We start from the raw sequence: 26,011 nt of genomic DNA on the forward strand, positions 1-26,011 counted from the left end.
TTTTTATCTCCCATATTTTTTGTTTCCCCCTCTCCTTTCTACTTATTCTTTACTACCTAGAAATATATAAATCTCTCCTATGCAGACATAACCAGAAATTCAATCCCCATTTGCACATAACAGTTTTCATTATTGGAAATCGATTGTAGATTGTTGTTTTGGGTTTTTAAAAGTATATTTTGCAAAATAAAAAATTGCAGTCATACTTTTTGCATGAATATACAACATCCAACATAGTATGGTAAAGGAACAAAGAACATTTAAAGTTAGACTATTAGAATTATGATTTTCCCACCATTTGCAAAGTAACTTTAAGATCAGCTGATCTAATACCCTCATTTTATTTTGGTAAGTGGTATTTTGGACCACTTACCAAAGTCACAATTCTAGTAAGTAAAAAATCAGGACTTTTTATCATTGGTTTCTTTAATACTTTTTATCATTGGCTCCCCATCTCAGTACACCATAACTCCAATCAAAGGCCTGTTTGTAGGTATTGTGAAATGCTTCCGATTACCCCTAAGAATCAGGAACTGCTGTGAAAACTTGAAAGAAAAGCAATGAAAAAGGGGAGGGGGGAAGTGAAATAAAGTCTTCCCACTGTCCTCTCCCACCTCATCCTCACTGCTTCCTCAGCACTTAAGCAAATCAGGAGCAGGAACTTATGACATCTCTCCTCATTTCCCACTCCTCACACAGGTTTCTGGGACTCGTCTCTAAATCCTCGGAAAAGGAAAGAAACCCTGGGTCTGCTCCCGAAGGACTCAGCTCTGGCCACACCCCTTGCCACCAGCCTCAGATCCCCCTCGTGTTACGCAAACTGCTCGTGTGAAATTGAGTTGTCGATAGGAAATGACAGATTGTGGTTTGTGAATCCTATTTTTATAGAGGACTGTAGCAGTTCACTATCTTCAGATGAACCCCTGCTTCAGAGCAGCCAGACCAGTTCGGATCCCCCTGTTGTTAGCTCGTCTGCTTCTACAAGAATTCCTAGAAGGCGGCCACCCCCTCCTCCTCTTCCTCCTCCTCCTCTTTCTTTTGCACCTGCTCCTGCTGCTGTTGGCCCCCTCTCTCCTTCTGCCCTCACTGTCTCCGCTGCTGCTGTTGTCCCCCCTTTTCCACCTCCCTCCACTGTCTCTGCTGCTGCTGCTGTTCCCCTCTCTCCTGCCCCCACTGTACCTGCTGCTGCTACTGTCCCCCCTTCTCCTCCTCCCCTCACTGTCTCTGCTGCTGCTGCTATACCCCTCTCTCCTGCAGCTCCCCCTGTCTCTGTTGTAACTGCTCCTCCTTCCACTACTGTCTCTGCTGTAATCACTCCCCTCTCTCCTCCTGCTTCCTCTGTCTCTGCTGCTGCTCCCCTCGCTCCTCCTGCTCCCCCTGTCTCTTCTGCTACTGATGCTCCCCTCTCTGCTCTTGCTCCCACTGTCTCTTCTGCTGCTGCCCATGCCCCCCTCTCTCTTAGGGAATCTTCTCTTTCACCAGTTCCTTCACCCTGCCTTCCAATTTGTATATCCTCTGCACCTCCTACAGAACTCCCTGAAAAGTCTGGCCAACAGCCCTTGACTCCCTGTGCAAAGGTCCCGCCCCGTCCTGTAAACCTAAGACATATTGGTGAAGACCATAAAAAGGAGACTGTGGTGTCCTACTCATCCCCACAGTTCCTGGCATCCAAAAAGGGCACCCGGCCAGCTATCCCCCCCAGAAGGAGGCTCTCAGAGAGGATTTCATCAGAAGACAACAGCATGGTGAAGACTGATAGGGCTGAAGGACTGAGGGGTCAAGAGGAACAGCAGGGTAATCCCAGGACCATCTCCAAAAGCCCTCCAACCCAAAAAGCACCAGCTGCTCCCGGAAGAACTATGGAACAGGTTGTACAGGTGGAGGAACCTGTCCAAGTAGGTGGTATAGGGAATGGCCCTGAGCAACCCAAAAAAACTAAACAACCTCCCATTCCACCACCAAGGAAGAAGAGGATTTCTCGGCAGCTTGCTTCCTACCTCCCCAGCCAACTGGAGAATCCTGAACTCATAGGGGAACAGCCATCTGGACAGACCATCCCAAGTCTTTCTATAACCAGCTCCCCTGCCCAAGAAGGCCCTACTACCCACTCAGTGATTCAGGGGGAGGTCAAAGGCACCCCCCAGTCCTTGGGTTCCTCAGAGTTCACAGGCTCCATAGCTTCACTGGCTGACAGCCTGGGGACACCCACCCTCACCCCAGACCAGGACTCCTACTCAACCAGCAGCACAGAGGATGACCCAGACCAGTACAGCAACGCCAGTGTAAAGAAGAAGTCCTCTGTGATCCTGGGCAAGGCCAAACACCGACTGTCTTTTGTCAGCTTCTCCAATGTTTTCAATGCCTTCCTTTCCAGCAATCGTAAGCTACAAAAGAAAGTGGTGGAGCTGGCCCAGGACAAGGAGACATACTTTGGTAACCTGGTCCAGGATTATAAAGTGTACAGTTTGGAGATGATGGCAAAACAGAGCTCCAGCACAGAGATGCTCCAAGAAATCCGAATGATGATGACCCAGCTGAAGAGTTACCTGCTGCAGAGCACTGAGCTCAAGTCTTTGGTGGACCTCACTCTTCATTCGGAGGAAGAACTCGGTGAGTGCTTAGCAGGAGTAAAGACCCTGCAAATGCCAGGTGGGGGATGGATGAGGCTTAGGGAATTGGGAGGGGTGGGTTTGTGGTAGAATCTTATATCTATAATGTTCTGCTTTTTCTGGTTTCCTTCCTCGCCATCAAATAATGATAGAGCTTCACCTTTCTATAACATATTACTATTGACAAAGTGCTTTCCTCACAATTCTCTGACCTAGATGGTATGAAGATTATTATTTTTATTTTTCAATTGAAGAAAACAATGGTCAGACTAGTCAAAATGACCAGTCCTAGATCACAGAGCCAGTAAGTGGCCAAGCCAGGATTATCATTGTTATTGCTGTTATTGTTGTTGTTATATAAGTTAATAAGTCCTGTGGTAGGATGAGGGACAGTCGGTGCAGCAGATTTGAGAGGATATAGCAAATGTGAGACAGGGTATAGGAGCTGAATGGAGAAAAGGTTCAGGAGAGGTAGAGGGACATCAGCAGTAGTGCTAGCATGGGGCTGAAGGAGAGAAAGGAACATGTATGTATATTTGTAATATATATTCTATACACACACACATTGTTTTGTTTTGTTTTTTCAGTCATTTTCAATCATTTCCAACTCTTTGTGAACCCTTGTAGAGTTTTCTTGGTAGGTGTACTAGAGTGATTTGCCATTTCTTTCTCTAGTTTATTTTATGGATGAGAAAACTGAGACCTGTTAAGTGACTTCCCCAAGGTCACACAGTGTCTGAGGCCAAATTTGAATTCATAAAGATGAGACTTCCTAACTTTAAGCCTAGTGCTGCTCATACATACATATATATGAAAGAATTATAAGTGCTTATGCACGTATACTTTACAAGTATATACATGTATAGACATGCATACAATTATGTGGGGTAACAATGCACTGCATCTATACATGTATACATTAACATATATTATCATAAGCAATATATGCTTCATATAAAAACAAACCCTTGCATATATATGTATGCATAAATTTATGCATACATATTATATGCATACTTAATAATAGCTGACATTTATAAAGCGCTTTAATATTTGCAAAGTACCATGTATATTATCTCATTTGATCCTTACAACAGCCATGGAGAGGTGCTATTATTACCCCCCTTTTACAGATAAGGAAACCAAGGCAGACAGAGGCTAAGTGACTTGCCCAAAATCTGGATTCAAATTCAGGTCTTCCTGATTTCAAGTCCAGTGCTCTTCCTGCTGCACTATCTGTCTGTCTATTGATTAGAATCCAAGATATCTGAATTATGGAAATTAGTCCCAAATACAAAATTTGAGGGAGTTCTATGTGTCACACTGGTTGAGAAACCAAACTTTTAGTATCTGGAAACTGGAGGGAGATGGAACATGGCAGTGGTCTTTACCTACGTTCCTTTCTGCAATCACATTGCATATGGTTTGGTACATGAAGAGTCCCTTAAAACAGAAACTTGCAACTTGTTAAGTAAAATAGTGATAATAACATCATAGATTTATAATTGGAAAGAAGTTGAGAGGTCAACTGATCCATTTTTTAATAATTATTCATAATAATAATTATATATTCATTTAATATAAATATAATAATAATATAAAGAAGTCATTTTTTATAATGGAGGAAACTGAGATTGAAAGACATTGAAAAGACTGGTTCAATTTGATTTGAATCCAAGTCCTCAGACTTGGACACAGATTCAGTTTTGCATAGTGCTTTAAGATATATAAAGTATTTTCCTAGTGAGTATAAGATTTAGGATTTCAATATAGGAATCTCCTAATTCCAGTTCTAGATACCACTTGCTATCACCTCTACACAGGGGTGTACTGATCACTGCTTAATAGTCAGCTCTGTCAGGAAAAAATAAATGCACAAAACACTTTAAACTTCAATCTGCAGGAGTGACACAATAGATAGAATACTAGCACTGGAGTTGGAAGGATCTGAGTTCAATTCTGGGCCCAGACACTTACTAGCTGTGTGACTCTGACCATGTCACATCCCTGGGCTCAGACACTTACTAGCTGTGTGACTCTGACCATGTCACCCCCCCCCCCAAAAAAAATAGTTTAATCAGCCTTATTAACATTTTCTCCATTACTTTCTCAAGATTAGATATTCAGCAAAAATATATCAAGTCCTGCTTTTATATCATTTGCAAATTTCTGAGCTATAAATATTTATGATAAAAAATTAGCAATTGTTTCTTGGGCTGATGATATAAATGACATACGTCTTTTTCTATGACAATTTCATGTCTTACTGCTTGGGAAAAAATTGCCAACTGAATTTAGTATTAGATTATCCATATCATGGGCCATATCAATTATATCAATAGGTTGACATATTCTTTGAGAAGTAAAAAATGATGTAGGGAGACAGAGAATAGGGAGAACTGTTTGCAAGTTTCAGATTTACAGTAAACCAAACTATTAGCATGCATATGTTCTGTAATCCAGGAAAGCTGATGAGGAAAAATTCAGAAAAAGAGGAACCAAGTATAAACACTATATATAGAGTAACTAGAAGGGAATCAGTTATCTGACTGGAGAATGCATCATAGGAGGACATATGGTGATTGGAAGTGGGATAGTTTGTGCACCAAGAGATAGAAAGTAAGTCTTATTGGAATGTTCTTACAAGTAATGACTTACAAGTACCAGGAAGACTTTTTCATAGAATATTTGTGAGATATATATATATATATATATATGTGTGTGTGTGTGTGTGTGTGTGTGTGTGTGTGTGTGTTTGTGTGTGTGTGTGTGTGTAATTCATCTGAGATAATCTATTAGCGTAAAGGAATGAGAAATAAGATAGGCAGTGGACTAAGGGTGAAGAAGACATGGTGAGGGAAAAAGGAGAAGTTGAAAGGGAGAAGGACAAAGAGATTGAATAATTGAGTGAAGTAGGTAGGAATTATGTCCATTTTACAGATTTATTAGTAAAGGATTTTAAAAATTGCTTTTAATTCAAACATCCAGAAAAATAGGATATAATTTTCAATAATCTCCTTTCTTAAAAAAAAAAAAAAATCCCCAAATATGGAACAAGCTTTACACAAACATACCCACACAAGACAAAAACAACAAAGCTAAGGTGGCATGTTCCCATGAGGGAGATGGCACTTGGCCCAAGTTAAAATCAGGCCCAAATAATTCTAATAGACTTGTAATGGAAAGTGCCATCCACATTAAGAGGGAGAACTGTGGCTCAAAGCATAGTATTTTCATCTTTTTTATTATTTGCTTTTTTTTTTTCTTTCTCACCTTTTTCCCTTTTGATCTGATTTTTCTCCCTAAGCGTGATGAATATAGAAATATGTTTAGAAGAATTCCATATTGAATTGCTTGCTATCTAGAGTAGGGGGAAAAGGAGGTGAGGAGAAAAATTTGGAATACAAGGTTTCACAAAGCTGAATGTTGAAAATTGTGATAACTGCATTAGCATCCTGGATACCTTAGAATCAGCCGGAGTCAGGATAAGCAAAAGTCCTTAGTCCTTATTCTTGGTCTTTAGAGGTAGGAGTGAATTGGATGGACGCAGAATCTCCACTACCTTTCTTCTTTATCTCCCATCCAGAAGTGACTCTGGCTAGTCTTACTCTACCCTCTAGTCCCTTTTACAATTTTCTGTATACACCAATTATCGAGCCAGCACAGAATAGTGGGAAGGGCCATTTTCCAAGCATATGCTAATAGAGTATTGTCCAATCAGTAGTTAGCCTTAAGTTCTCAGTTGTCTGACCTCAGTGCATGAACTCAAGAGTTTCAGCCCTTTACAGAAAATTATCTTTGCATGTAGTTAGAAAAATAAAATAAAATAAAATCAGGCCCAAACCTAGCTCTGAGTAGAAACATCTGATTGTTGGTTGAAGGGAGGGGGGGGGGGGGAAGGAAGATAGAATAAATCAGAAATTGGGTCCTGGCCTAAAATAGTAGGGCTCCCAGCTCTTCTCCTTAATCAAAGCAGTATAGGATCTGGGAGAGATGGTAACACATGGCTCATTAATAGTAGAGCTACAATTCCAGTCCCTGCCTTCTAATTATATGACCAATATTACACCTGTCTGTCTAGGTAGGAGTTGGGGCCTTAGCAGTACATCTGTGGTCAAGCCAAATTTCAGGTGGAGACTTTCTGTACTACACCTAGGACATGCCTGAGTAGGAATCTTCCCAGCATCTCTCAAAATAATGCCATATGTTGTGATTACAGGAGCCACTTGCCAGTGGCTGCTGGAGGTCTAACTTAGACTTGTAGAATGGATCTCTTCATGTGAAAGAATGATAATGATGATACAAGGAGACTGAGAGGCAGTCTCTTTATGAGATCACCCCTAGTTATGTCTATGTATAATGATTCCTTGCTATGGTAAGGCTGTTTGTTACAAGGTTAATGAACAGTGGAGAAGCATCTTATCTGTCAAGAAACCAGGATTCTTAAACTTAGCGTGGAAACTTGTGGAATGATTCTGAGGGATTACTTTGGGCACTGCTACCGTATGATTTGAGACAAGGAGAAAGTGGACTTTACCTTAGGCTAGGTGCCCAGAAGGGATACTGTTTGTTAGGATAGAGGATCCCAGAATTCTAGGGTTTGAAAGCTAGAAGGGACCTTATACAGAAAATGTTAGAACCACAGAATATGGAATGTTAGTTAGCATTGGAATATGGAATGTTAGAACCTAAAATATTGAATTATCAGAGCTAGAAGGAACATTAGAAAATTGTTATATTCTTAAACATAAACAGTTTGAGCTAAATCTACAAGTAGAATATTAACAGTATAGGTAGAAATGATGAGATTTTGAAGTAAGGAGATACCTCTGTGAATAAGGATAAGGGGGACATCTCCAAGAAATAGTTTGGGAGAAGAAATGACATACACACTTAATCTCCTAAATATTTGCTGTCCCCAACAAAGGAACTTGAATGATTTTGGTAAAATCAGTAATCTAAAATCTTGGATAGCTCTTCAGTAACTTGGAGTCTGAAAAAAAGTTTATATGACACTTCATTAAAAAGTAGAAAAGTAACATTATTCCATATTTCCAAATGCATGAAAATAATAAGTTGCTATCATTTTATTGCCCCCTGTCCCCCTAAAAAAAAAAGTAGAATGTTAGCAGTAGACAGGACCTCAAAATTATAGAATATAGAATGTTTAAGTTGGAAAGGACTTCGTCTACTCCTTTCCTTGAGGCACCTAGATGACAGAGCACATAGAGCTTTACTTTTGGAGTCAGGAAGATCTGAGTTCAAATTTAGCCTCATAATTGCTAACTGTGTAACCCTGGGAAAGTCATTTTTATTATATTGGCTTAACCTACCCATGAGCACTTGATATTTTTACAATTATTTAGATTTAACTTTATTTGTGTGAAAAGTGTTTTGCAACTGTGTTCATATAGTACCTGGCTTTGTCTTGGCAGTTAGACTCCCAAACATTTTATATTATCTACAGTTATTTTAAGTGGAATTTCTTTTCTATCTCTTGCTCCTAAGTTTTGATGGTAACATATAGATATGCTAATTATTTATATGGATATATTATATATATCCTGCAACTTTGCTAAAGTTGTTAATTGTTTCGAGTAGTTTTTTTTAGTTGATTCTCTAAATATACCATTATATCATTTGCAAAGAGTGATAATTTTTCAGTTTCTATGTTTTAATCCTTCTCTTCTTTGCTCACAGAAGCCATTGTAGAGTCTGCCTTATATAAATGTGTGCTGAAACCCCTGAAAGAGGCCATTAATTCACACCTCCAACAGATCCACTCTAAGGATGGAACCCTCCAGCTCCTAAAGGGAAATCAGTTAGTCATCTTGGCCACTACCACCACTGATCTGGGTGTGACGACCAGTGTGCCAGAAGTTTCTGTCATGGAGAAGATCCTTCACAAATTCACTAGCATGCACAAAGCCTACTCCCCTGAGAAGAAGATTGCCATCTTGCTCAAGTCCTGCAAACTCATTTATGACTCCATGGCCTTAGGGAACCCAGGTATGCAAAACTGGAAGGTAATGGGGTTTGTACTTAGCAGTGGTTTGGACCAAAGCACTGTTGAGATTTGGGATTCTAGACCCCCAAAAGACAGAAGACAGGTTTGTTGTACCCAGAACAGAGTGAACATCCCCATACAGTTGTATAAAATAGATAACATTTTTTCCATCCCAGACACTTGGCCAGTACAGGTCATTGAGTGAATAAAATAAGGGAATTCTACTGAGTCACCAGAGACTCTGATAAATAACCTGAACTTCGCAGAGGTTGTATCTGTAGCTTTAGGTATAAATGCCCTTTGGTCTGAGTTCAGGCTCCTAAATACAGAACAATCCAGTCCAGTAGGACTTAAGAACTTTTCACCTTTCAAAATTGGAACAAGAGGTTTGGCAATTGTTAATGCTGTAAAGTTACCCATGCATATATCCTGTAAATAAAAGGCTATTAAATAACAAAACAAAAAAAAAAAAGAACTTTTTACCTTTCAGCTATAAAGCCCAGAGTCTTTCTGAAGTTTAAAGTCAGAAGGGAATAAATAAGAAAAAAAAAGTCCATCCTCTTCAATTGTTGGTAAATCATTTCAGTCATGTCCAAATCTTCATGACCCCATTTGAGGTTTTCTGGCTAAAGATAGTGGAGTGATTTGCCATTGCCTTCTCCAGTTCATTTTACAAATGAGGAAACTGAGGCATGACTTGTTTTGCCACACACACAGCAAGTAAGTGTCTGAGACGATATTTAAACTTGGGTCTTCTTGACTTGAATCCCTATACTCTATTCACTTTGCCTAGTATGAAGTTTTTCAAGTTGCCCATTCTTCTCAATTGAGTCTTTTTTCAATCACTCCCAGCCACAATGATCTCATCCTTTTTTTTTTTTTTTTGAAACTTTTACATAACCTAGATTAAGCTCTTTCCATTAATGTTTATATTCAATATTATAACTTCTCACATTGGTCTTTAGATTTATTACATTTATGTCTGGTCTCCTCAATTAGGCTTTAAACTCTTACATGGCAAAGTTATGATATGGAAATATGGTATGGAAATACAAAGGTATTTCTTTCATATTTCTATCATACCATATAGGAGGTATTGAATAAATACTTTAATAAACACTAAGTACTGTTAATTTCCTTTCACTGATGGATGAATGGGAAGCCTGAATTTCTTTCCTTGTTCTAGAATGATCTTTTCATCCTTTTCCTTATGAAGATACAGGCTTTAACTAGATGATTTGGATGTTTTTCTCCCTTATTCCAAAATTGACTAAAGCTGTTATGATTTTTCGTTTGGGAACATTAATATAGCAAATGCAGACATTGCATTTGGTCCCCTTCCTTTTGAAAATTAGAAAACTTCATATAATGTGGTTTGTTAAAAGATTAGAGTATGGTTACTCTACTTGGCAAAGATACTAATCACTACTTTTCCTTACTAAGCTTATGTTGGTTCCATACCTATAGTTATTACAAAAAGTCATTTGGCACAACTGACACCTATCTATGCTTGGACTGAATTTGGCACAGTTTATATTTAATGAACTGGTATTGGCAATTTGTGAAAGTAGGCAACAGGTTAAAAATAAAGGGTAGAGACCAGTCACGAATCCCATTACTACACACAAAATGACATGGCCAATGTAGACATGAGAGAAGTATTCTGATCATAGCCCAGAGCACCTCATCCTTGATGGTATTTGCTTTGGAAAAAAATTATTAAGTGGGTATGAATGCAAAGCACTGTGCTATACCCTAAGAGAACCTAAAAAATAAAATAAGACATGTTTTCAACCTAGTTAAGAAGAATGTTGCATACAAAAACATAACGTGTGTATTGTTGCATACGTAATATAATCCAGAATAAACCATTATTCAAAAATTCAAGTCAACTTAGTAAACAAGTATTAAGTACAGGGGATTCAAAGAATATACAAACAAAAACCCCTGCCTTCAAGGAGCTTCCATTTTACTGGGGAGGAAGAAAGCAGGGAGATAAAATATCTTCACAGAGAGATAAATATATTTTGTTACAGCATGATATAATGTAACAATATAATACAATACAATATAGCATAATATAATAATGTTGCAGCATGGTATAGCACTGGAGAACTAACTTCCAGTCAAGAAGAGTAAGGTTCAAGTCCCTTCTCTGATATAATGCTGGGTCTCACAAGCAACAATCTGAGAACATAAGGTGTCCAGAGGCAGCTGGATAGTAAAGTGAATAGAATGTTAGAATTTTATCCAAGAAGACCTATGTTCAAATTCTATCTTAAACATTTACTTAGATAATTGACTCTTAATGAGTCATTTAACCCATTTGCCTCAACTTCCTCAACTGTAAAATGTATATAATAGCACCTACCTTCTAAAGTTGTTGTGACAATCTAATGAGATAGTAATTGTAAAGTATCTAGTACAGTACCTAACACATAGTAAGCACTATATAAATATTATTATGCCATTGTTGTTTACTATTATTAAAAGTTATAGAACTTTTGTCAGTATCCTTGGCAAAAGGAGTTTCTTCATTGAAGTTATCTAGAATCATGAAATAACATGTATAGAAAAAAATTATAATGATAAAATGACAGGGAATATATATATATGAGATCTAAAGGAAATTGGATCACTTCTGACTGGTAGAATCAGGGAAAGTTTCATGGATGAAGTGACATTTAAGTTGGACTTTGATGAATAAATTAGACTTCATCAGGAATTGTGAGTCTTTCAGAGCAGAGGGTATAGTATAAGTAAGACTTTAGGAGTTGGAAAATACAGGAAAGAGAAGAAATGATCAAGTTAATTTAGTTAGATTATGTGCCAAATGATTTTTTGTAATAGAAAGTCTCAAGTAGGGTTACAAAGAATTGGACAGGACTAAAACTACCGAACAGCAATGTTCTGGGTCTATATTAGTCGGTTAGTTAGGGTACATATATGAATGTAAACATTGGAGACCTGTTCACCCACAATTATTAGCACCTCTCACTCTACTACAATGACAGAAGTCAGACTGGGGATTTAAAAACTGACTGAATTCCCCTAGCCCAGTTCATCTGACATAAAAATGTATAAAATGCATAAAAATGCCCTCTCCGATACAGGGGACATCACCAGAGATAAGGTGTCAAATATATAGTCCATAGGCCAGGTGTGGCCCTCAGTACTCTCAAGTGTGGCCCAAACCAGATTAAATTACAAATGGGAAATATTTAACAAACTAAATAATAATGCAATAAAGCATAGACAATACTAACATGTGACTTTCTCAATCATTTATTTTCCTCTAGAGAGGCTTATAGTTGAATAGTTCCCATTTTCTTTTGAGTTAGATACCTCCAGTAAAATCTCTGTTTCCATATGGCTTAAACAGCACTTAAATAGGAATGAGAATACCTAAATTCTAATCCCCAGTCTACCATTAACTTGCTCTGTGACCTTATTTAAGCAAGTCATTTAATCTCTGTAAGGCTAAATTATCCCTTTGTGTTCTCTGTAAATAATGGATAGAGTTCTAGAACTGAAGACAGGAAGATTTGAGGAGTCCAAATCCACCCTTCAGATATTACTAGCTATGTGACCCTGGTAAGTCACTTAACCCTGTTTGTCTTAGTTCTTCATCTAAGTTAAAGAAATGAGTTAGAGAAAGAAATGGCAAACCATTTTAGTAAATTTGCCAAGAAAACCCCAAATAGAATTGCAAAGAGTTGGATAGGACTAAAACTACCGAACAACAACCATGTTCTGGGTCTCTGAAAATTTCTTTCAACTCCAACAGTTTATAAACTTGGATATTCTGCATAAAGAGGGGGGAATATCTGGCCCATGGGCCATATAAGGCCGCTAAATCATATGGTTTGGCTCTGTCAAGGCAGGTATTGATGAGCTGACAGCTAGGTAACAATCTCCCACTGATCGAGTTTCTAAGTTGATCATTTTGTATGGCCCATGAATGATGTTTTAAATATCCAAATGGCCCTTGGCAGGAAAAAAGTTCCTCAGCTGTATTCTACAGGCTAAGGCTTTACTTTTCTTTGCTCCAATGCAGAACTTCTTAACCTGGAGTCCATGAACTTAATTTTTTGTTTTTGTTTTTGTTCTTGATGTTTTGATACTATTTCAACATAATTGATTCCCTTAATCATATATGATTAATTTCATGCATTTAAAAACATTACTCTGGAGAGTCCATAGGCTTCTCCTTCCTGCCAAAGGGATCCAAGACACAGAAAAAGGTTAAGAATCCCTGTTTCAAAATATTTCCTACCTCTAAAATGCCATAGTTGCTGTGACCATCTCCATCAACCTTGTATCTTAGCTCTGACCAGAAGGTTACATAATGTAAATATACCTGGTTTTCATTCTCTGGCAATAGGACCTTTGGCTTTTGGAAGCATCCACTTGTGGTTTCTTAAGTCATTTATTTCCAGAGATGATGATAAAATGGTAAATCACTTTATTTATTTGCAAGCAACAACTTTTTCAAGGAGTCCAATATTTTCCAATGGGATAATATCCAACCAAAGTGAGTCTTTTAAATATAAATAACATAGCTCCATCCTGCCAGAAGCCTGTCTTATCTAATTGCCTCTTGAATACTGCAATCAGTATTTCTGAGCATGTAATAAATCACTTCAAAATGTCAAGTTATACAACCAAGAGATAGTTCCCTCTTGTTGGGCAAAGCTGAAGGGTCCTTAGCATTACCAGGAGAATGAGGACTCAGTTTCTTTTCATTTCTCTGCTGAAAATTTTAAGTGGGTCATTCCACATTTCCACATACCTCCATTTGTTTGCAACATAACCCTATGACTTTTATTTATAGTGCAGTCATTATTATAGGGAAATTGAAGGTCAGAAAGTACTGACCTATACTATATCAAATCACCAATAACTGACAGAACCAGAACCAGAATCTATGTTTCCAGATTCTCTAAATCTATCTATACATTATGGCTCTCTTTTGTACATGAAGGCTTATACCTTGTTTGAGTGATAATCATAGCTCATTTTCTATAATGTCTTAAACTTTATAAAACATTTTACTCACAATAACATCATCAGGTAGATCATACAAATGGTATTATCAACATTTACAGATGAGGATACTGAGTCTCAGAGATGTAATTTGCATGTGGTTGTAAATAATAATTTGTGTTTATGAAAGCTTTATTAAGATTTATAAAGAATTTTATATGCATTATCTCATTTGATCTTTATAACAACCCTGTTATAAGGTGCTATTATTATGCCCATTTTACAGTCAGGGGTTAAATGACTTGTCCAAGTAAGTATCTAAGGCTAGTTTTGAACTCAGTTCTTCCTGATTCTAGATCCAGTCTTTATTCACCCAGCTGCCTTATCACAATTCCACAAGTAGTGTAGTCAATATTCAAATTCAGATCTTCTGCCATCCAATATAACTTTGTTTTCATTACCCTGCCTCTAATTAGCAGATTAAGCTTTTAATAATTTGAGTTAATTTTAAATATGATCTGACACTTTAGAGTGACCTCACAGGCAGGGAAGGACAATGGTTCATGAGAGACCAAAAACCTAAAGCCAGTACGAGAATAGAAAATACCTCTGGACTTTCCATGATCTGCTGCAGAACCTGGCCAACTCTTGCTATAAAGAAATTGTCACTAAAGACCAGATAGAGGAAGTGGGATCTTCATAATTCAGATCACTTTTTTTGCAACTCTCTCTTTGGATTATGAAAATACATAGTCAAGGTCATGTTTGTTACTATTTTTTTAGATTCTCAATTGCCCTGGTCTTAGTAAGTACTTAATATGTACTTCTTGGCTTGACTTGACTTGAATTATATTAGATATTTCTTGTTTACTGTAACTCTTTGGCTCCCAACTTGGGGTTCTGCACTCTATATGGAGGAAGGAGCCCTGACCCAATAGTCAAGAAAACCATGCTTTAACCCCAGTTTTCCCAAGGGATATGACCCTAAGCAAGTCATTTCCTAATCTCAGAATTTGAAATAGCCTTAGAAGCCAAGTCATCCCTCTTGTACCTGATCAGGTATCTTGTCTAAATCATCCTCAAATTAGTGACCATCTAGCCTTTCCTCTTGAAAACTGCTAGTGTTGGAGAATCTATAGTATCCATTCAAGGCAGCCTTTTTGGAGAGTTCTAACTTTCCTGGGCTTCAATATTCTTATCTGTAAAACAAAGGGGCTGGACTGACTGCTAAAATTGCTGTGGATTGTTAGGAAACTTTTCTTAATATTAACCTCAATCTTGAGCATATTCAGAGGGTAGTGTCCCAAAAAATGAAAAAAAACTAGAAAGCATATCATATGATCAACAGCTAAAGAACTAGGACAGAAGATTACATTAGGGAAGGCATGAAGGCTGTCTTGAAATGCCTTTAGGTACCTCTCCCCATGGTGGGAGAAACAATATACATATAATGCATCTAATTTCAAATACTATACTCTCCTGCTCCTCCACCATTTCCTATTTCATGATTGGGTAGCCCCTATAACTGATTTCTTCATTTCCTCTCCAGAACCACTGAGCATCTATGGGGAAAATTATGAAACTGAGCTCATTTCAGCCACTACAAATTTATATTACATAACCTCAGTTGGGCCTTTCAGGCTACTTAACCATGTTTTTTTCTCTTCCCTTAGTAACTCCCTACTTCATTCCCCACAACATTTGTTCCAAATGTTCTCTTCTTTTCTCTTCCCCCACCCTATCCTGACCTTTCACATTTATTGCACATAGGAGTCCTTAGCCTCCTTATTTCACTGAAAAAACTGGAGCCATCTAACATGTGCTCCTTTATGCTCTTTTTACTTTCTTCAGAATTATTCAGTAATTCTGAATACTCTGAATATTCAGAACCTCTTCTGAATTCTCTAATCTGTTTAAAGCCAATTTCTAAACCTAAGCCTTTGATTCTATTTCTTCCCAGGAACTTTTCTCCAGTAGTTACCCCAGCAATCCTATTTATTGAAAACCCCTTCCTCTTTACTCCTCTACCATGCTCAAGCCTCTCCAATCCTGAAATAACCTTCTTGTAAACTCTTCTGTGCCATATAGTTACTGTCCTATTTTTTTACTCCTTTAAACTTATTGAAAAAAAAATTCTGTATATAATACTAGAATATCCTCATTACCCACTTACTCCTCTACTCTTTATAATCTGATTTCTAACCCTTGCACTCTTCTGAAAATGCTCTGGTAAAGATCAACCATCCATCAACAAATTAATAACCTTTATTCTGTCCTCATCTTTTTTGACCTCGCTGGAAATTTTGACATAATTGAGCAATTCCCTTCTCACTTGTTATTTTCTCCTCCCCTAGCTTTATCTTGGTTCTCCTTCTCCCTCTCAAAACATTCCTTTATTCTTTTCTCCTCTCAGCCATCCTTTCTGATACCTTAAGTTGTGTATCTATTGAGGGTCATTCTTCAGTGATAAGTTCTTTTCTGTCAATACCTTTTTTTTTTTTTAGAAATCTTATCTCACAGATTCAATTACCACTTCTATACAGACTTCTTTTCCCCCCAGATTCTATTTATTTTGTTTATTGTTTGTTTTGCTATTTCTTTTTAATTTATGGAATAAAACAAGAATTTACATAACATAATAAAAAAGATTATTGCATATGAAACAGCAAGTCTATTTTGTACAACTTGCTATTTTTTTTTTTTTTTGATGAGGCAATTGGGGTTAAGTGACTTGCCCTGGGTCACACAGCTAGGAAGTATTAAGTGTCTGAGGCCAGATTTGAATTCAGGTCCTCCTGATTTCGGGGCGGGTGCCCTATTCATTGTGCCACTTAGCTGCCCCTGCTATTCCTTTTAAATATATAATAAGGTTACATATGTAATTTTTTTTTTATTCTTTCCCATCCCTTCCCCCACCAATAATGGCTACCATTAAACACAAATAGACTTTTATATACTATATTTCTATTTCTGATCTCTCTTCTGAGAACCAACTCTACATCTCTATTTGCCATCAGGACACCTCCACCCACTTTTGCCACCATCATCTGACTCGCTATGTACAAAATCAATCTTATTGTCTTTTCCTCTAAACCTGTTCTTCCTTCTGCCTTTTCTATTTCTGCTGGTGATTCTAATACTTATTCTGTCTGCCATGTTTGAAATTTGGGATTTATCTATGCCCTCCTCCTTCAATTCAATCAATTACCAAGCTTTGCACATCCAACTTTGTCAATACTTCTCACATCAATTCCATTTCTTCTTTTCTCATTACAAGTATATTCATTGCAATAGGTGGAAGTTACAGGGATAATTATTCCCTATAATCAAGAATAATTATTACATTATTATATAATATTTTGTTATATATAATTATTATATAATATCATAACAACCCCGTATTTTACTTGGAAAAAAAAACCTTTCTAATGATAAAAACTGCCCTGCAATAGAGGGATACAACTGTTTCACTGAAGTTTGTCTTGGTCAGACTACATTTTGAGTACTGGATTCCCTTGTGGGTGTTACATTAGATGGGACATAAACTGACCTGTCTCTGTGATCCACTTTGAGACTAGATAAGATTTGAACACTATTTTAGCTAAAAAGTCCTAAAAGTGCTGAAAAGTATGGGAAAATTTTTAAATTAAAGAAAAAATACTTTATAGAAACTAAAACCATCTTAGTATATATGAAATGTTATTGACTTGATAATATTTATTAGAAATATGAATTTTCATGTAATCATAAAATCTCATAGTTTCCTGATCCTAAGAAAGAAGTGCTAAATACAGTAACCTGGAGAGTAGTCACTTGGCTTCTATCTCAAATCCTTCAAGGACAGGAAACTCACCACCTGCTAAGACGGTCCCTTCTACATTTGAGTATCTCTAAGTATTCAGGTTTTTTTTTTTCCCCTTTCACATAAAAGTCTTTTCCTTATATTCAAATATTTAGTTATGTAGAGGTAAAATCTCAGCAGCTTCCAAATCATCTTTCCCAAGTATGCCCTTGCCTCCTTGGGAAAACTGGATGAACATCTTCCCTACATAGACAGAGACAAAGGGTTGGTTTGCCATACAACACCTCTTGTCATGTTATATATTGCTAAAGATAGATTAAAGGATGACTTGCTGTAGTGGAAACAGAACTAGGTTTAGAATCTGAAGGTCTCGAGTCTTGGCACTGGTACTTGCTTGTTTACCAAGGTTACCTTCACCATTGATCCCTGTGAGTCTCAGCTTCATCATCAGTGAAAATAAGGACTATACTATTTCTTTTACCTACCTCAAAGGTTTGTGGGTAAATGGGGGAATCAAATGAGATCATGTAGGTGTGGAAAGTACATTGCATTTGGGAAATCCTCCATAAATGTAAATTCTTTAAATTATTTTCCTAAGCAGACCGGATTCCCTTGCTCAGATCCTCCCTTCAGAACCCTTTAGTGGATTTGTTCATACCTTCCCCTCTGAGAGAACCTTGCATGCCATCCTTTCTGTTGGTGTTATATGTGTGCTTAGTTATTTACATATTATTTCCCCCTCATTGCAACACAAGCTACTTGAGGGCAGAGGCTGACTTTGCCTTTCTTTGTATCTCTAGTGCCTGGCAAATCACCAGAACTTAATCAATATTTGTTGACTGAGATATGGGTAGCTAGGTGGTACAAAATGCCAGGCCTGGAGTCAGAAAGACCTGAAATTAAAATCCAGCCTCTCACATTTACTAGTTGTGTGACCCCAAGCAATTCACTTAACCCTATTTGGCTAGAGAGGAAATGGCAAAATATTCTAGTATCTTTAGGAAACCCCAAAAGGGGACACAAAAAATGTCAAACAGGACTGAAAATGACAAAACAACAACAGAGGATAGACCCAGCACATCCTGAATGAGAGCTGCTGACTATTTTCTAGCTCAGCTCTACCTTAAATACCTCTTCTTGTTGAGAACCTTTTCAACCCGTAAAGTATTCATGAATACTGCAGGACATCTCTTTAAAATTTGATCAGTTATAGCCATGGCAAACAGGTATAACTTTGCAGAAGGAAAGCAAAAAGAATCTGCTAATCCAGGGTGGAAACCCCTCTCATCAGCAGCCACATCGGGAGGCATACCCAGAATTACATTGTTTGTGGCCTGAGAAAAAAAGAAATTTTGGGCCTAATGGGAACCTTAATAAGAATATTGAGACATTGTGCCTGTCATAAACAGATATTACCTGTTTGGACACTTTCAGGAAAAAGAAAAAAAAAGGTAAAGTTCTCAGTGTCCTAGAAAAGCCTGAACTAAGTCTTACAAAATCCTAAGTCTAGAGGTTCCTTGGAAAGGAACCTCAGAAACCATGTAGTCCAACCGCCTCATTTTATCTATGGCAAAACTGAGAACAAAGTAGATCAATGGCTTATCCAATGTTTCCTATATTATTAGAATAAGAAGCAGGCTTTGCGAACTACTGCTTTTTCTACTATATCACATGTTCATTCAAATCATGCATTTACTACTTTCATCAGTATACCAGTCAAGTAAATGTCTGGATAAATGAACATTTTTACTTTGTTTAAGACCTCACACAAAGCACTGCTGCCTGGACCTTAGTTTCCTCATGTAGCAAAAGAGGGGAATGGGGGTAGAGCCCATTTTTAAAATTGTGGTTCGTGACCCCATATGAGGTCTTATAACTGAATATAGGGGTTGTGAAATTAGGATTTATTATCAGTAAATATTTGATTTGGTGTACTTATTCTATATACACATATACTAAGGGTCACGTAAAAATTTCTTGGGCAAAAAGGAGTCACAAGTAGAAAAAATTTTAAAAGGCCTGATCCAGAGAATCTCTACAATCTTTTCCAGCTCCAAAGTTCTGTATTCTATGTTCTAAACTTCTCTGCACTAAGGTCCCTTCTTATTCTACATCTATGTTCTAATTTGTGTTTCTCCCAGTTCTAATTCTGTGTTCTATTATCACTGCCAGGTCTAAAATTCTCTGTTCTATGTTTTAACATGCTGTGTTCAATGCTTAAAAATGTTTAAATGACGGTGCTTAAAAGAGTAAATCCCCACCTGTCTCCAGAGGTGTGTTTGAATAGCTTAGAGGATTTCCAATATAAGGAATTTCAAAAGGCTGGGATCAGGGCTTTATATATATATATATATATATATATATTTTTTTGTCATCGTTCAGTCATTCCATTCATGCCCAATTCTTTGTGACCACATTTGGGGTTTTCTTGGCAAAAATACTGGAGTGATTTACCACTTCCTTTTCTAATTCATTTTACCGATGAGAAAACTGACACAAAGTTATGTGATTTACCCAGTCACACAATTAGCTCCTAACTTCAGATATCCATTGCTCCATGTACCTACCCTCTATCTTATATTAATAATAATTCTGTGCATTTAAATAACATTATTAAATTTATAGATTACTTCCTACATCTATTTTCTCTTTATAAAAGCACTATGAGTAGACACTTATAAATATTATGACCCCCATTTTATCACCCATCAACATTTATTGAATAACTACTTCGGGCAGGCATTGTGGTAGGCATCTGAGAATACATAGAAATCTGAGGCATATTCTTTGCCTTCTAGTTATTTTCAGTTTGGCTCAAGAAACAAGACCTGGATATAAAGTGAAAAATAAGATCTCAAAGCGATAATGATATGTGCACAGCTATTAAGTGACATTGGAGTTTATATAAGGGAGAGATGAATGAGAAGCAACTAACCCGCTGGCTTCCTGACTTTCCTGAGGCCAGGGATGGAGGCTGGGCAAAGCTGCTGCTCCCATCTCCCCCATGCTGTACCCTAGCTTTGGAAATCCTAGTTTTGAGTAATGAAATAGAAAGGATGAAAGCCAGACACCTAGCCTTGACCACTCCTCTATGGATATTGTCCCTAAGAACCAAAAAACTCATCTGGTACATTTTCCTTGGTAAATTTTTCATATCACACCCAGAAATTTTATGTTAATGGAAATATTAAAAATTCAGCTGGATCTAAAGCAGTATATGAGTTATAGGTGCATACCACATGAAATCAAAATGGGTTTTATATCTGAGCTTTCCCTGCTGCCAAACTTATAATTGTTTTTAAAATTGTATTAATGTTAAAAATCTTCCATATGACAGGATTCTAGTAATTAAAATAATAGTATGCAGAACAGCCCAGTGGGAGGGAGGCAGTGTGGAACACTGCCTTTGAAGTGATAAGATTTGAATTCAAATTCTAGTGCTGCAATTTTCTGACCTCTACTAACTTATGACTTTGAATAAAGTCACTTTATTTGTCCAGACCTAAATTTCCCAAACAGTCAAAGGAGGGACTTATATTGGAGAATCTCTAACACTTTTCCAACTCTTAATTCAATGATCTTCCTTCTAGTAATGTTTAAGTTGAAAAAGAAAGTTAACAAAAGGTTTATAATAAGGTCTCCTGAGTAATAAGGCTTGATCAGATCTATAGAGACAGGACAAAGATTCCTGGAGATCATTATTCAGCTGGGCAGAGGCATACTGCTTTAAGAAAAATGCAGAGACTCAAGCCTTTCTCATCCAAAGACCTGCAGGTCACTCAAGGATTGGGACAGAGGTCCTCAAAGTTCTAATTCATTATTGAATGTTGCTGAAAGGAATTTTGGAGTTGGAAGAATCTTTAAAAACCATCTAATTAAATGTTCTTCTCATAAAAAAATGATAATATTCAGGCTCTAAGAGTTTTTCCCAAGTTTGGAAGATAATGAATAAAAGGTCTGATATTCAAACTCAGATCTGATTCCTCTAAATTCAGTGCTCAAAATTCTTATGCTATTTTTGCCTCCAGTTGTTTGGGGCTAGTCTTGGCAAAACCAATTCATTCAATAAACAATTACTAAGTGCCTATTATTTGCAAAGCCCTATGCTATGTAAACTGTATTAGATACAAAGACTTGTATAAATACATGGCCCCTGATCCCAGGGAACTGATAGAGACAGATAGTGGAGAGAGAGAGAGAGATAAAGAGACAGAAGAAAAGAAAGATGCAGAGAAAGACAGAGATAGACAGACAGAGAGGGAGGGAAAGGAGAGACAGAGACAGAAGAAAAGAGAAGAGAAAGACAGAGAGACAAAGAAGACAAAGACAAAAGAGAGAAAGGATCATTCAGCACTTACTCTGTGCCAAGCACCTGGCTAAACCCAATATAAACAAACAAGATGGTTCCTACCCTCAAGGAGCTTACATTTTAATAGGGGAAAACAAGCATAAAAGAGAGCCAGAAGGCGATGGGGCTGAAGAGAAAAAAGGACCATCAGAGACATAGTGAGAATAGCCAGGAGGTAGCTGCAGAAGTGTGCTAGAGCTGCCTTGTATTGGCTTAGAGAGACAGTTGTTAAATTTTCTGGATGAGTAAGTATACCTCAAAAACTGACAAACACTACAAATCAGTGTTTGATTTATTGTTTTGTGGATTTTCTAGACTTTAGAAAGTGATGGAGAAAATGTTAATAAAGATTCAAGTTAAAGGCATGTCATATCTTTATGTGGAAAATTGGTTGTTAAACATTTGCCAGCATATTCCTGCTCATAGCCCTGGATTCCTGCAAGATAAAGTTAATATTCACCAACATGGGAGCGAAGTGGGAGGGAAAGAACCAGGAATGAAGTCCAAGTTTCTGATGGATAGAAAGTGTTAAGGAATAGGGTTGTGGTGAAAAAATTTAGTAGAAAATTGGTTTATAATTTGTTGACAATCTTTCACTTACTATTTCTAAACTTTTTCTTACTCCTAAAGATAGCCCTCCCCAATGCCATTTTGAGGTTCCTATGTTTTCTTCTTGTTGTGGATCTCTCCTATGAATGTACAACAAGGCATAGGTGATTCACTGTTACCCAGACCATGGATTTACATTTAAAGAAGGCAATTCCCACCAAGAGGGAATTTTTTTTTTTTTTTTTTTTTTTTTTTTGCTGAGGCATTTGGAGTTAAATGACTTGCCCAGGGTCACACAGCTAGGAAGTGTTAAGTGTCTGAGGCCAAATTTGAACTCAGGTCCTCCTGACTTCAGGACTGGTACTCTATCCACTGCACTATTTAACTGCCCCCAAGAGAGAATCTTAATCAAATAAATGCTCTTAAATTAAGTGTAGAGGCATTTTAGTAAATAAATGTCAGGGTTTAGGACCAGAAAGACCAGGATTATAACTCACCAAACTGCTTAGCTCACAAGTGTGACTATATTTTTTTCAGGACAGTGTGAATTATAAAGAGCCAATTTTTCACCATCATTTATTTCCTTTGTACAGGGAAACCCTATGGAGCTGATGATTTTCTTCCAGTCCTCATGTATGTCCTGGCCCGTAGCAACTTGACAGAAATGCTTCTCAATGTTGAATACATGATGGAACTCATGGACCCAGCCCTGCAGTTGGGGGAAGGTAAGAGATCAAGATTCCACTTTCTGAGGGACAACCCTATCTATCTGTCTGTCTATTTCTCTCATCCCCACACTCCACACACACACTGACAAAAGATTCCTTCTTTGAAGGGATAAGAGGCCATCTAGTCAACCCTCCTCATTTAACAAAGGAAGAAAATAAGACCCATAGAGGTTAAATACCAATAGAGTTCAAGTAGACTATAAATTACAAAACCCAGATCTTTCAGCCTCCAAGTCCAGATGTCCTTCCATGACATTACCCTAATATACTGGAAGAAGGAACCAAGCAGGGAGCAGCATTGAAAAATAATGGGGAAGATGCTAGACTGGTAGGATTTAGTCAACAAACATTTAAATCTATAGCATTTTAAAATTTGCAGGGTGCTTTCTTCCGAATAATTCCATGAAGTGGGTAAGATAAATATTACAGTGCCATTTTACAGCCAAGGAAATTGAGGTTTCCCAGGGTTTTATGGCAAATAAACGCTAAAGTCAGGATAGAAACTCAAGTATCTCTACTTCCTATACAATTTTAGAGAATCTTTAATTATAAATAATATATAATCCCTACCCTTATAGAGCTGACAATCTTGTAAATATTAGACAGCAGAAGTATCTAACAATTAGAAACTGGGCCACTTTATACATAAGGATACCTGTGGGCAGCATTTAAAATGAAATATTATCTATGTTTAATTATATTTTTATTCTTTTAATATTTGTAATAAAAATTTGTGAAGAATATTTATAATTAAAATTACATTTTAATCTGGTTAACCTGGCTTTTTGGAAACTATCCCAGTGGGATATGTGTCCTAGTAGGTTATTATATTACAACCTACTAGAAGAGCTACAAAAATGGGTCCCATCAAAGATAGAGTGCCTGTGACCTGAGGACTAGTCCAGATGAAAGATGGTCACCAGGAGATGCATATAATGAGGGTTTATAGAGTGTCTTCTACTTGCCAGGCTCTCGACCTGGGAAGTTATGGACTGAGTGTTTGACACTCAGAATAAAAGTCCGTGAGTCACTCAACCATCCAGTCTTCCCAGCACACAGCTGATTAGTTTCCCAAGGAAGTGGGACATGGCCTATCTTTCTAACAAAAAAGCATTAAGTAACAAAAAGTGTTAGAGAATAGGTTGTCAACATGTTTTGTTTTTTTTTTTTGGGGGGGGGGGGAACCTTTCTTTATTTACTTTCTCAACAGGCCTTCATTCTTTCCTCACTGGAGCCCAAAGCCCTTTGGTACCACTGTCAGGACATCAGGCTTCTAGTTTTCTGTTGCTAATTAGGAAACCAAGATTCTCTTTAGCTGAAAATGATTATATCTAGCACACAGTAGGCAACTAATAGACATTTTTTGATTGATCAACTGATAGATGTCCCCCCCTCAAATTTCTCAGGACATTTCACCTTTATCTCACATTTATTCTTCACTTGTTCATTCCTTGCAGTCATAGTGACTTATACTTGTTATTGTTGAGTAGTTTTAGTCATATCCAACTCTTCATGATCCTATTTGGAATTCTTTGGCAAACATACCAGAGTTTTTGATATTTCCTTCTCCAGCTCATTTTTTTTTTAAACAGATCAGAAAACAGAGACAAACAGGGTTAAATGACTTGCTCAGCATCACACAGCTAGCAAGTTTCTGAAGCCAGATTTATACTCAGGAAAATGAGTCCTCCTGATTCCAGATTCAGCACTATCCAATGTGCCCAATTATATTTATTATTTAATCCCAGTTAGATTGTTAGTCCCTCTATTAAAGTCTACGCCAGAAATATCTTTATATTCTTGGCACCTACTATAGAATTTTTTGCTTTTGTTGAGTTGATTTGAATGTCAGCCTCCATGGTTAGAGTCAAGTCCTTACTATATGCCAGACATTATATTATCTATTGGGGACCTGAAGACAAGGATGAAATCATCCCTGCTCAATTAAACTCAAAGAGTTTCATTATCCTTCAATACCTGGAAAAATCTATGATTTTGTTGCTATTGTTGTTCCTTCCATGTATTAATAGTCACTGTGATCCAAAAATATATATCGCAGCTAGATGGACCACTGGACAGAGTGCTAGACCTACCTTCACAAAGACCTGAGTTGTCATGGAATCTGTCTGCCTTAGTTTCCATATCTGTAAAATTGGGATAATAATAGTATCTACCTTCTAGAATTGTTGTATTAAATGAGATATTTGTAAAGCACTTAACACAATACCTGACTATTATTATTGCCATGGGGCAATTAGGATAATGCAATGGGTAGAGAGACCTGGGTTTGGAATGAGGAGGAGTCCTCAAATCAATCCGACCTCAGACACTTACTAGCTGTTTGACCCTGGGTAAGTCACTTAATCCATTTTGCCTCAGTTTCCTCATCTGTAAAATTAGCTGGAGAAGAAAATGGCAAACCCCTCCAGTATATTTGATAAGAAAACCCCAAAGGAGATCACAACGAATCTGACATGAATGAGAATGACTGAACAACAACACATAATTATTATATGCATGCCCTGGTGATCATCCTTAATCTGGACTGGTAATCAGGTGACAGATACACTGTCTTTGATCAGTCTCATTCTTCTAACTCTTCTAGTTTGGTACAATCGTCTGGACCACATACTTCCTTGGAATGGGTCTGGGTCACCTCCACATGACAGTAAGGTATCAGACAAGGAGGGTTTTAGGGGAGATAAATCTAAACCCTGCTTTAATCTGTTGCTATTTTCAGCCTGTGCCATTTACTAGGTTATATAACTCTAATATGGTATTTCTTTTATTTTTAACAGATCAAGAGAACACATCAAAAATGAGGGCATTTGCCTTCACTTTATAACCTTGAGTTTACATCATCAGCCATAGTATGATGTAGTATTAAAAAAGCATAGTTTTAAAGTCACAAGATTTGGTTCTAGCTCTGCTGTTTTGCTATTGATAGGATCTTGGGAATGTAATTTCCCTTTTATTCTGAGC

At 37.4% G+C, this 26,011-nt stretch overlaps 1 protein-coding gene across 2 annotated transcripts in view; it reads left to right on the top strand.

The window, feature by feature from the left end:
• The window catches only part of RIN3 (Ras and Rab interactor 3), a 160,653-nt gene that overhangs the window by 116,924 nt on the left and 17,718 nt on the right, over nt 1–26,011 (top strand). For both annotated transcript variants that reach the window (XM_031952300.1, XM_031952299.1), the window contains exons 6-8: nt 700–2,610; nt 8,310–8,618; nt 22,895–23,026. In XM_031952300.1, the coding sequence (XP_031808160.1) occupies nt 700–2,610; nt 8,310–8,618; nt 22,895–23,026 (2,352 nt within the window). The remainder of the gene's footprint in view (nt 1–699; nt 2,611–8,309; nt 8,619–22,894; nt 23,027–26,011) is intronic.

This window comes from Sarcophilus harrisii, chromosome 2, assembly GCF_902635505.1.
Source record: "Sarcophilus harrisii chromosome 2, mSarHar1.11, whole genome shotgun sequence".
NCBI classification, from domain to species: Eukaryota; Metazoa; Chordata; class Mammalia; order Dasyuromorphia; family Dasyuridae; genus Sarcophilus; species Sarcophilus harrisii.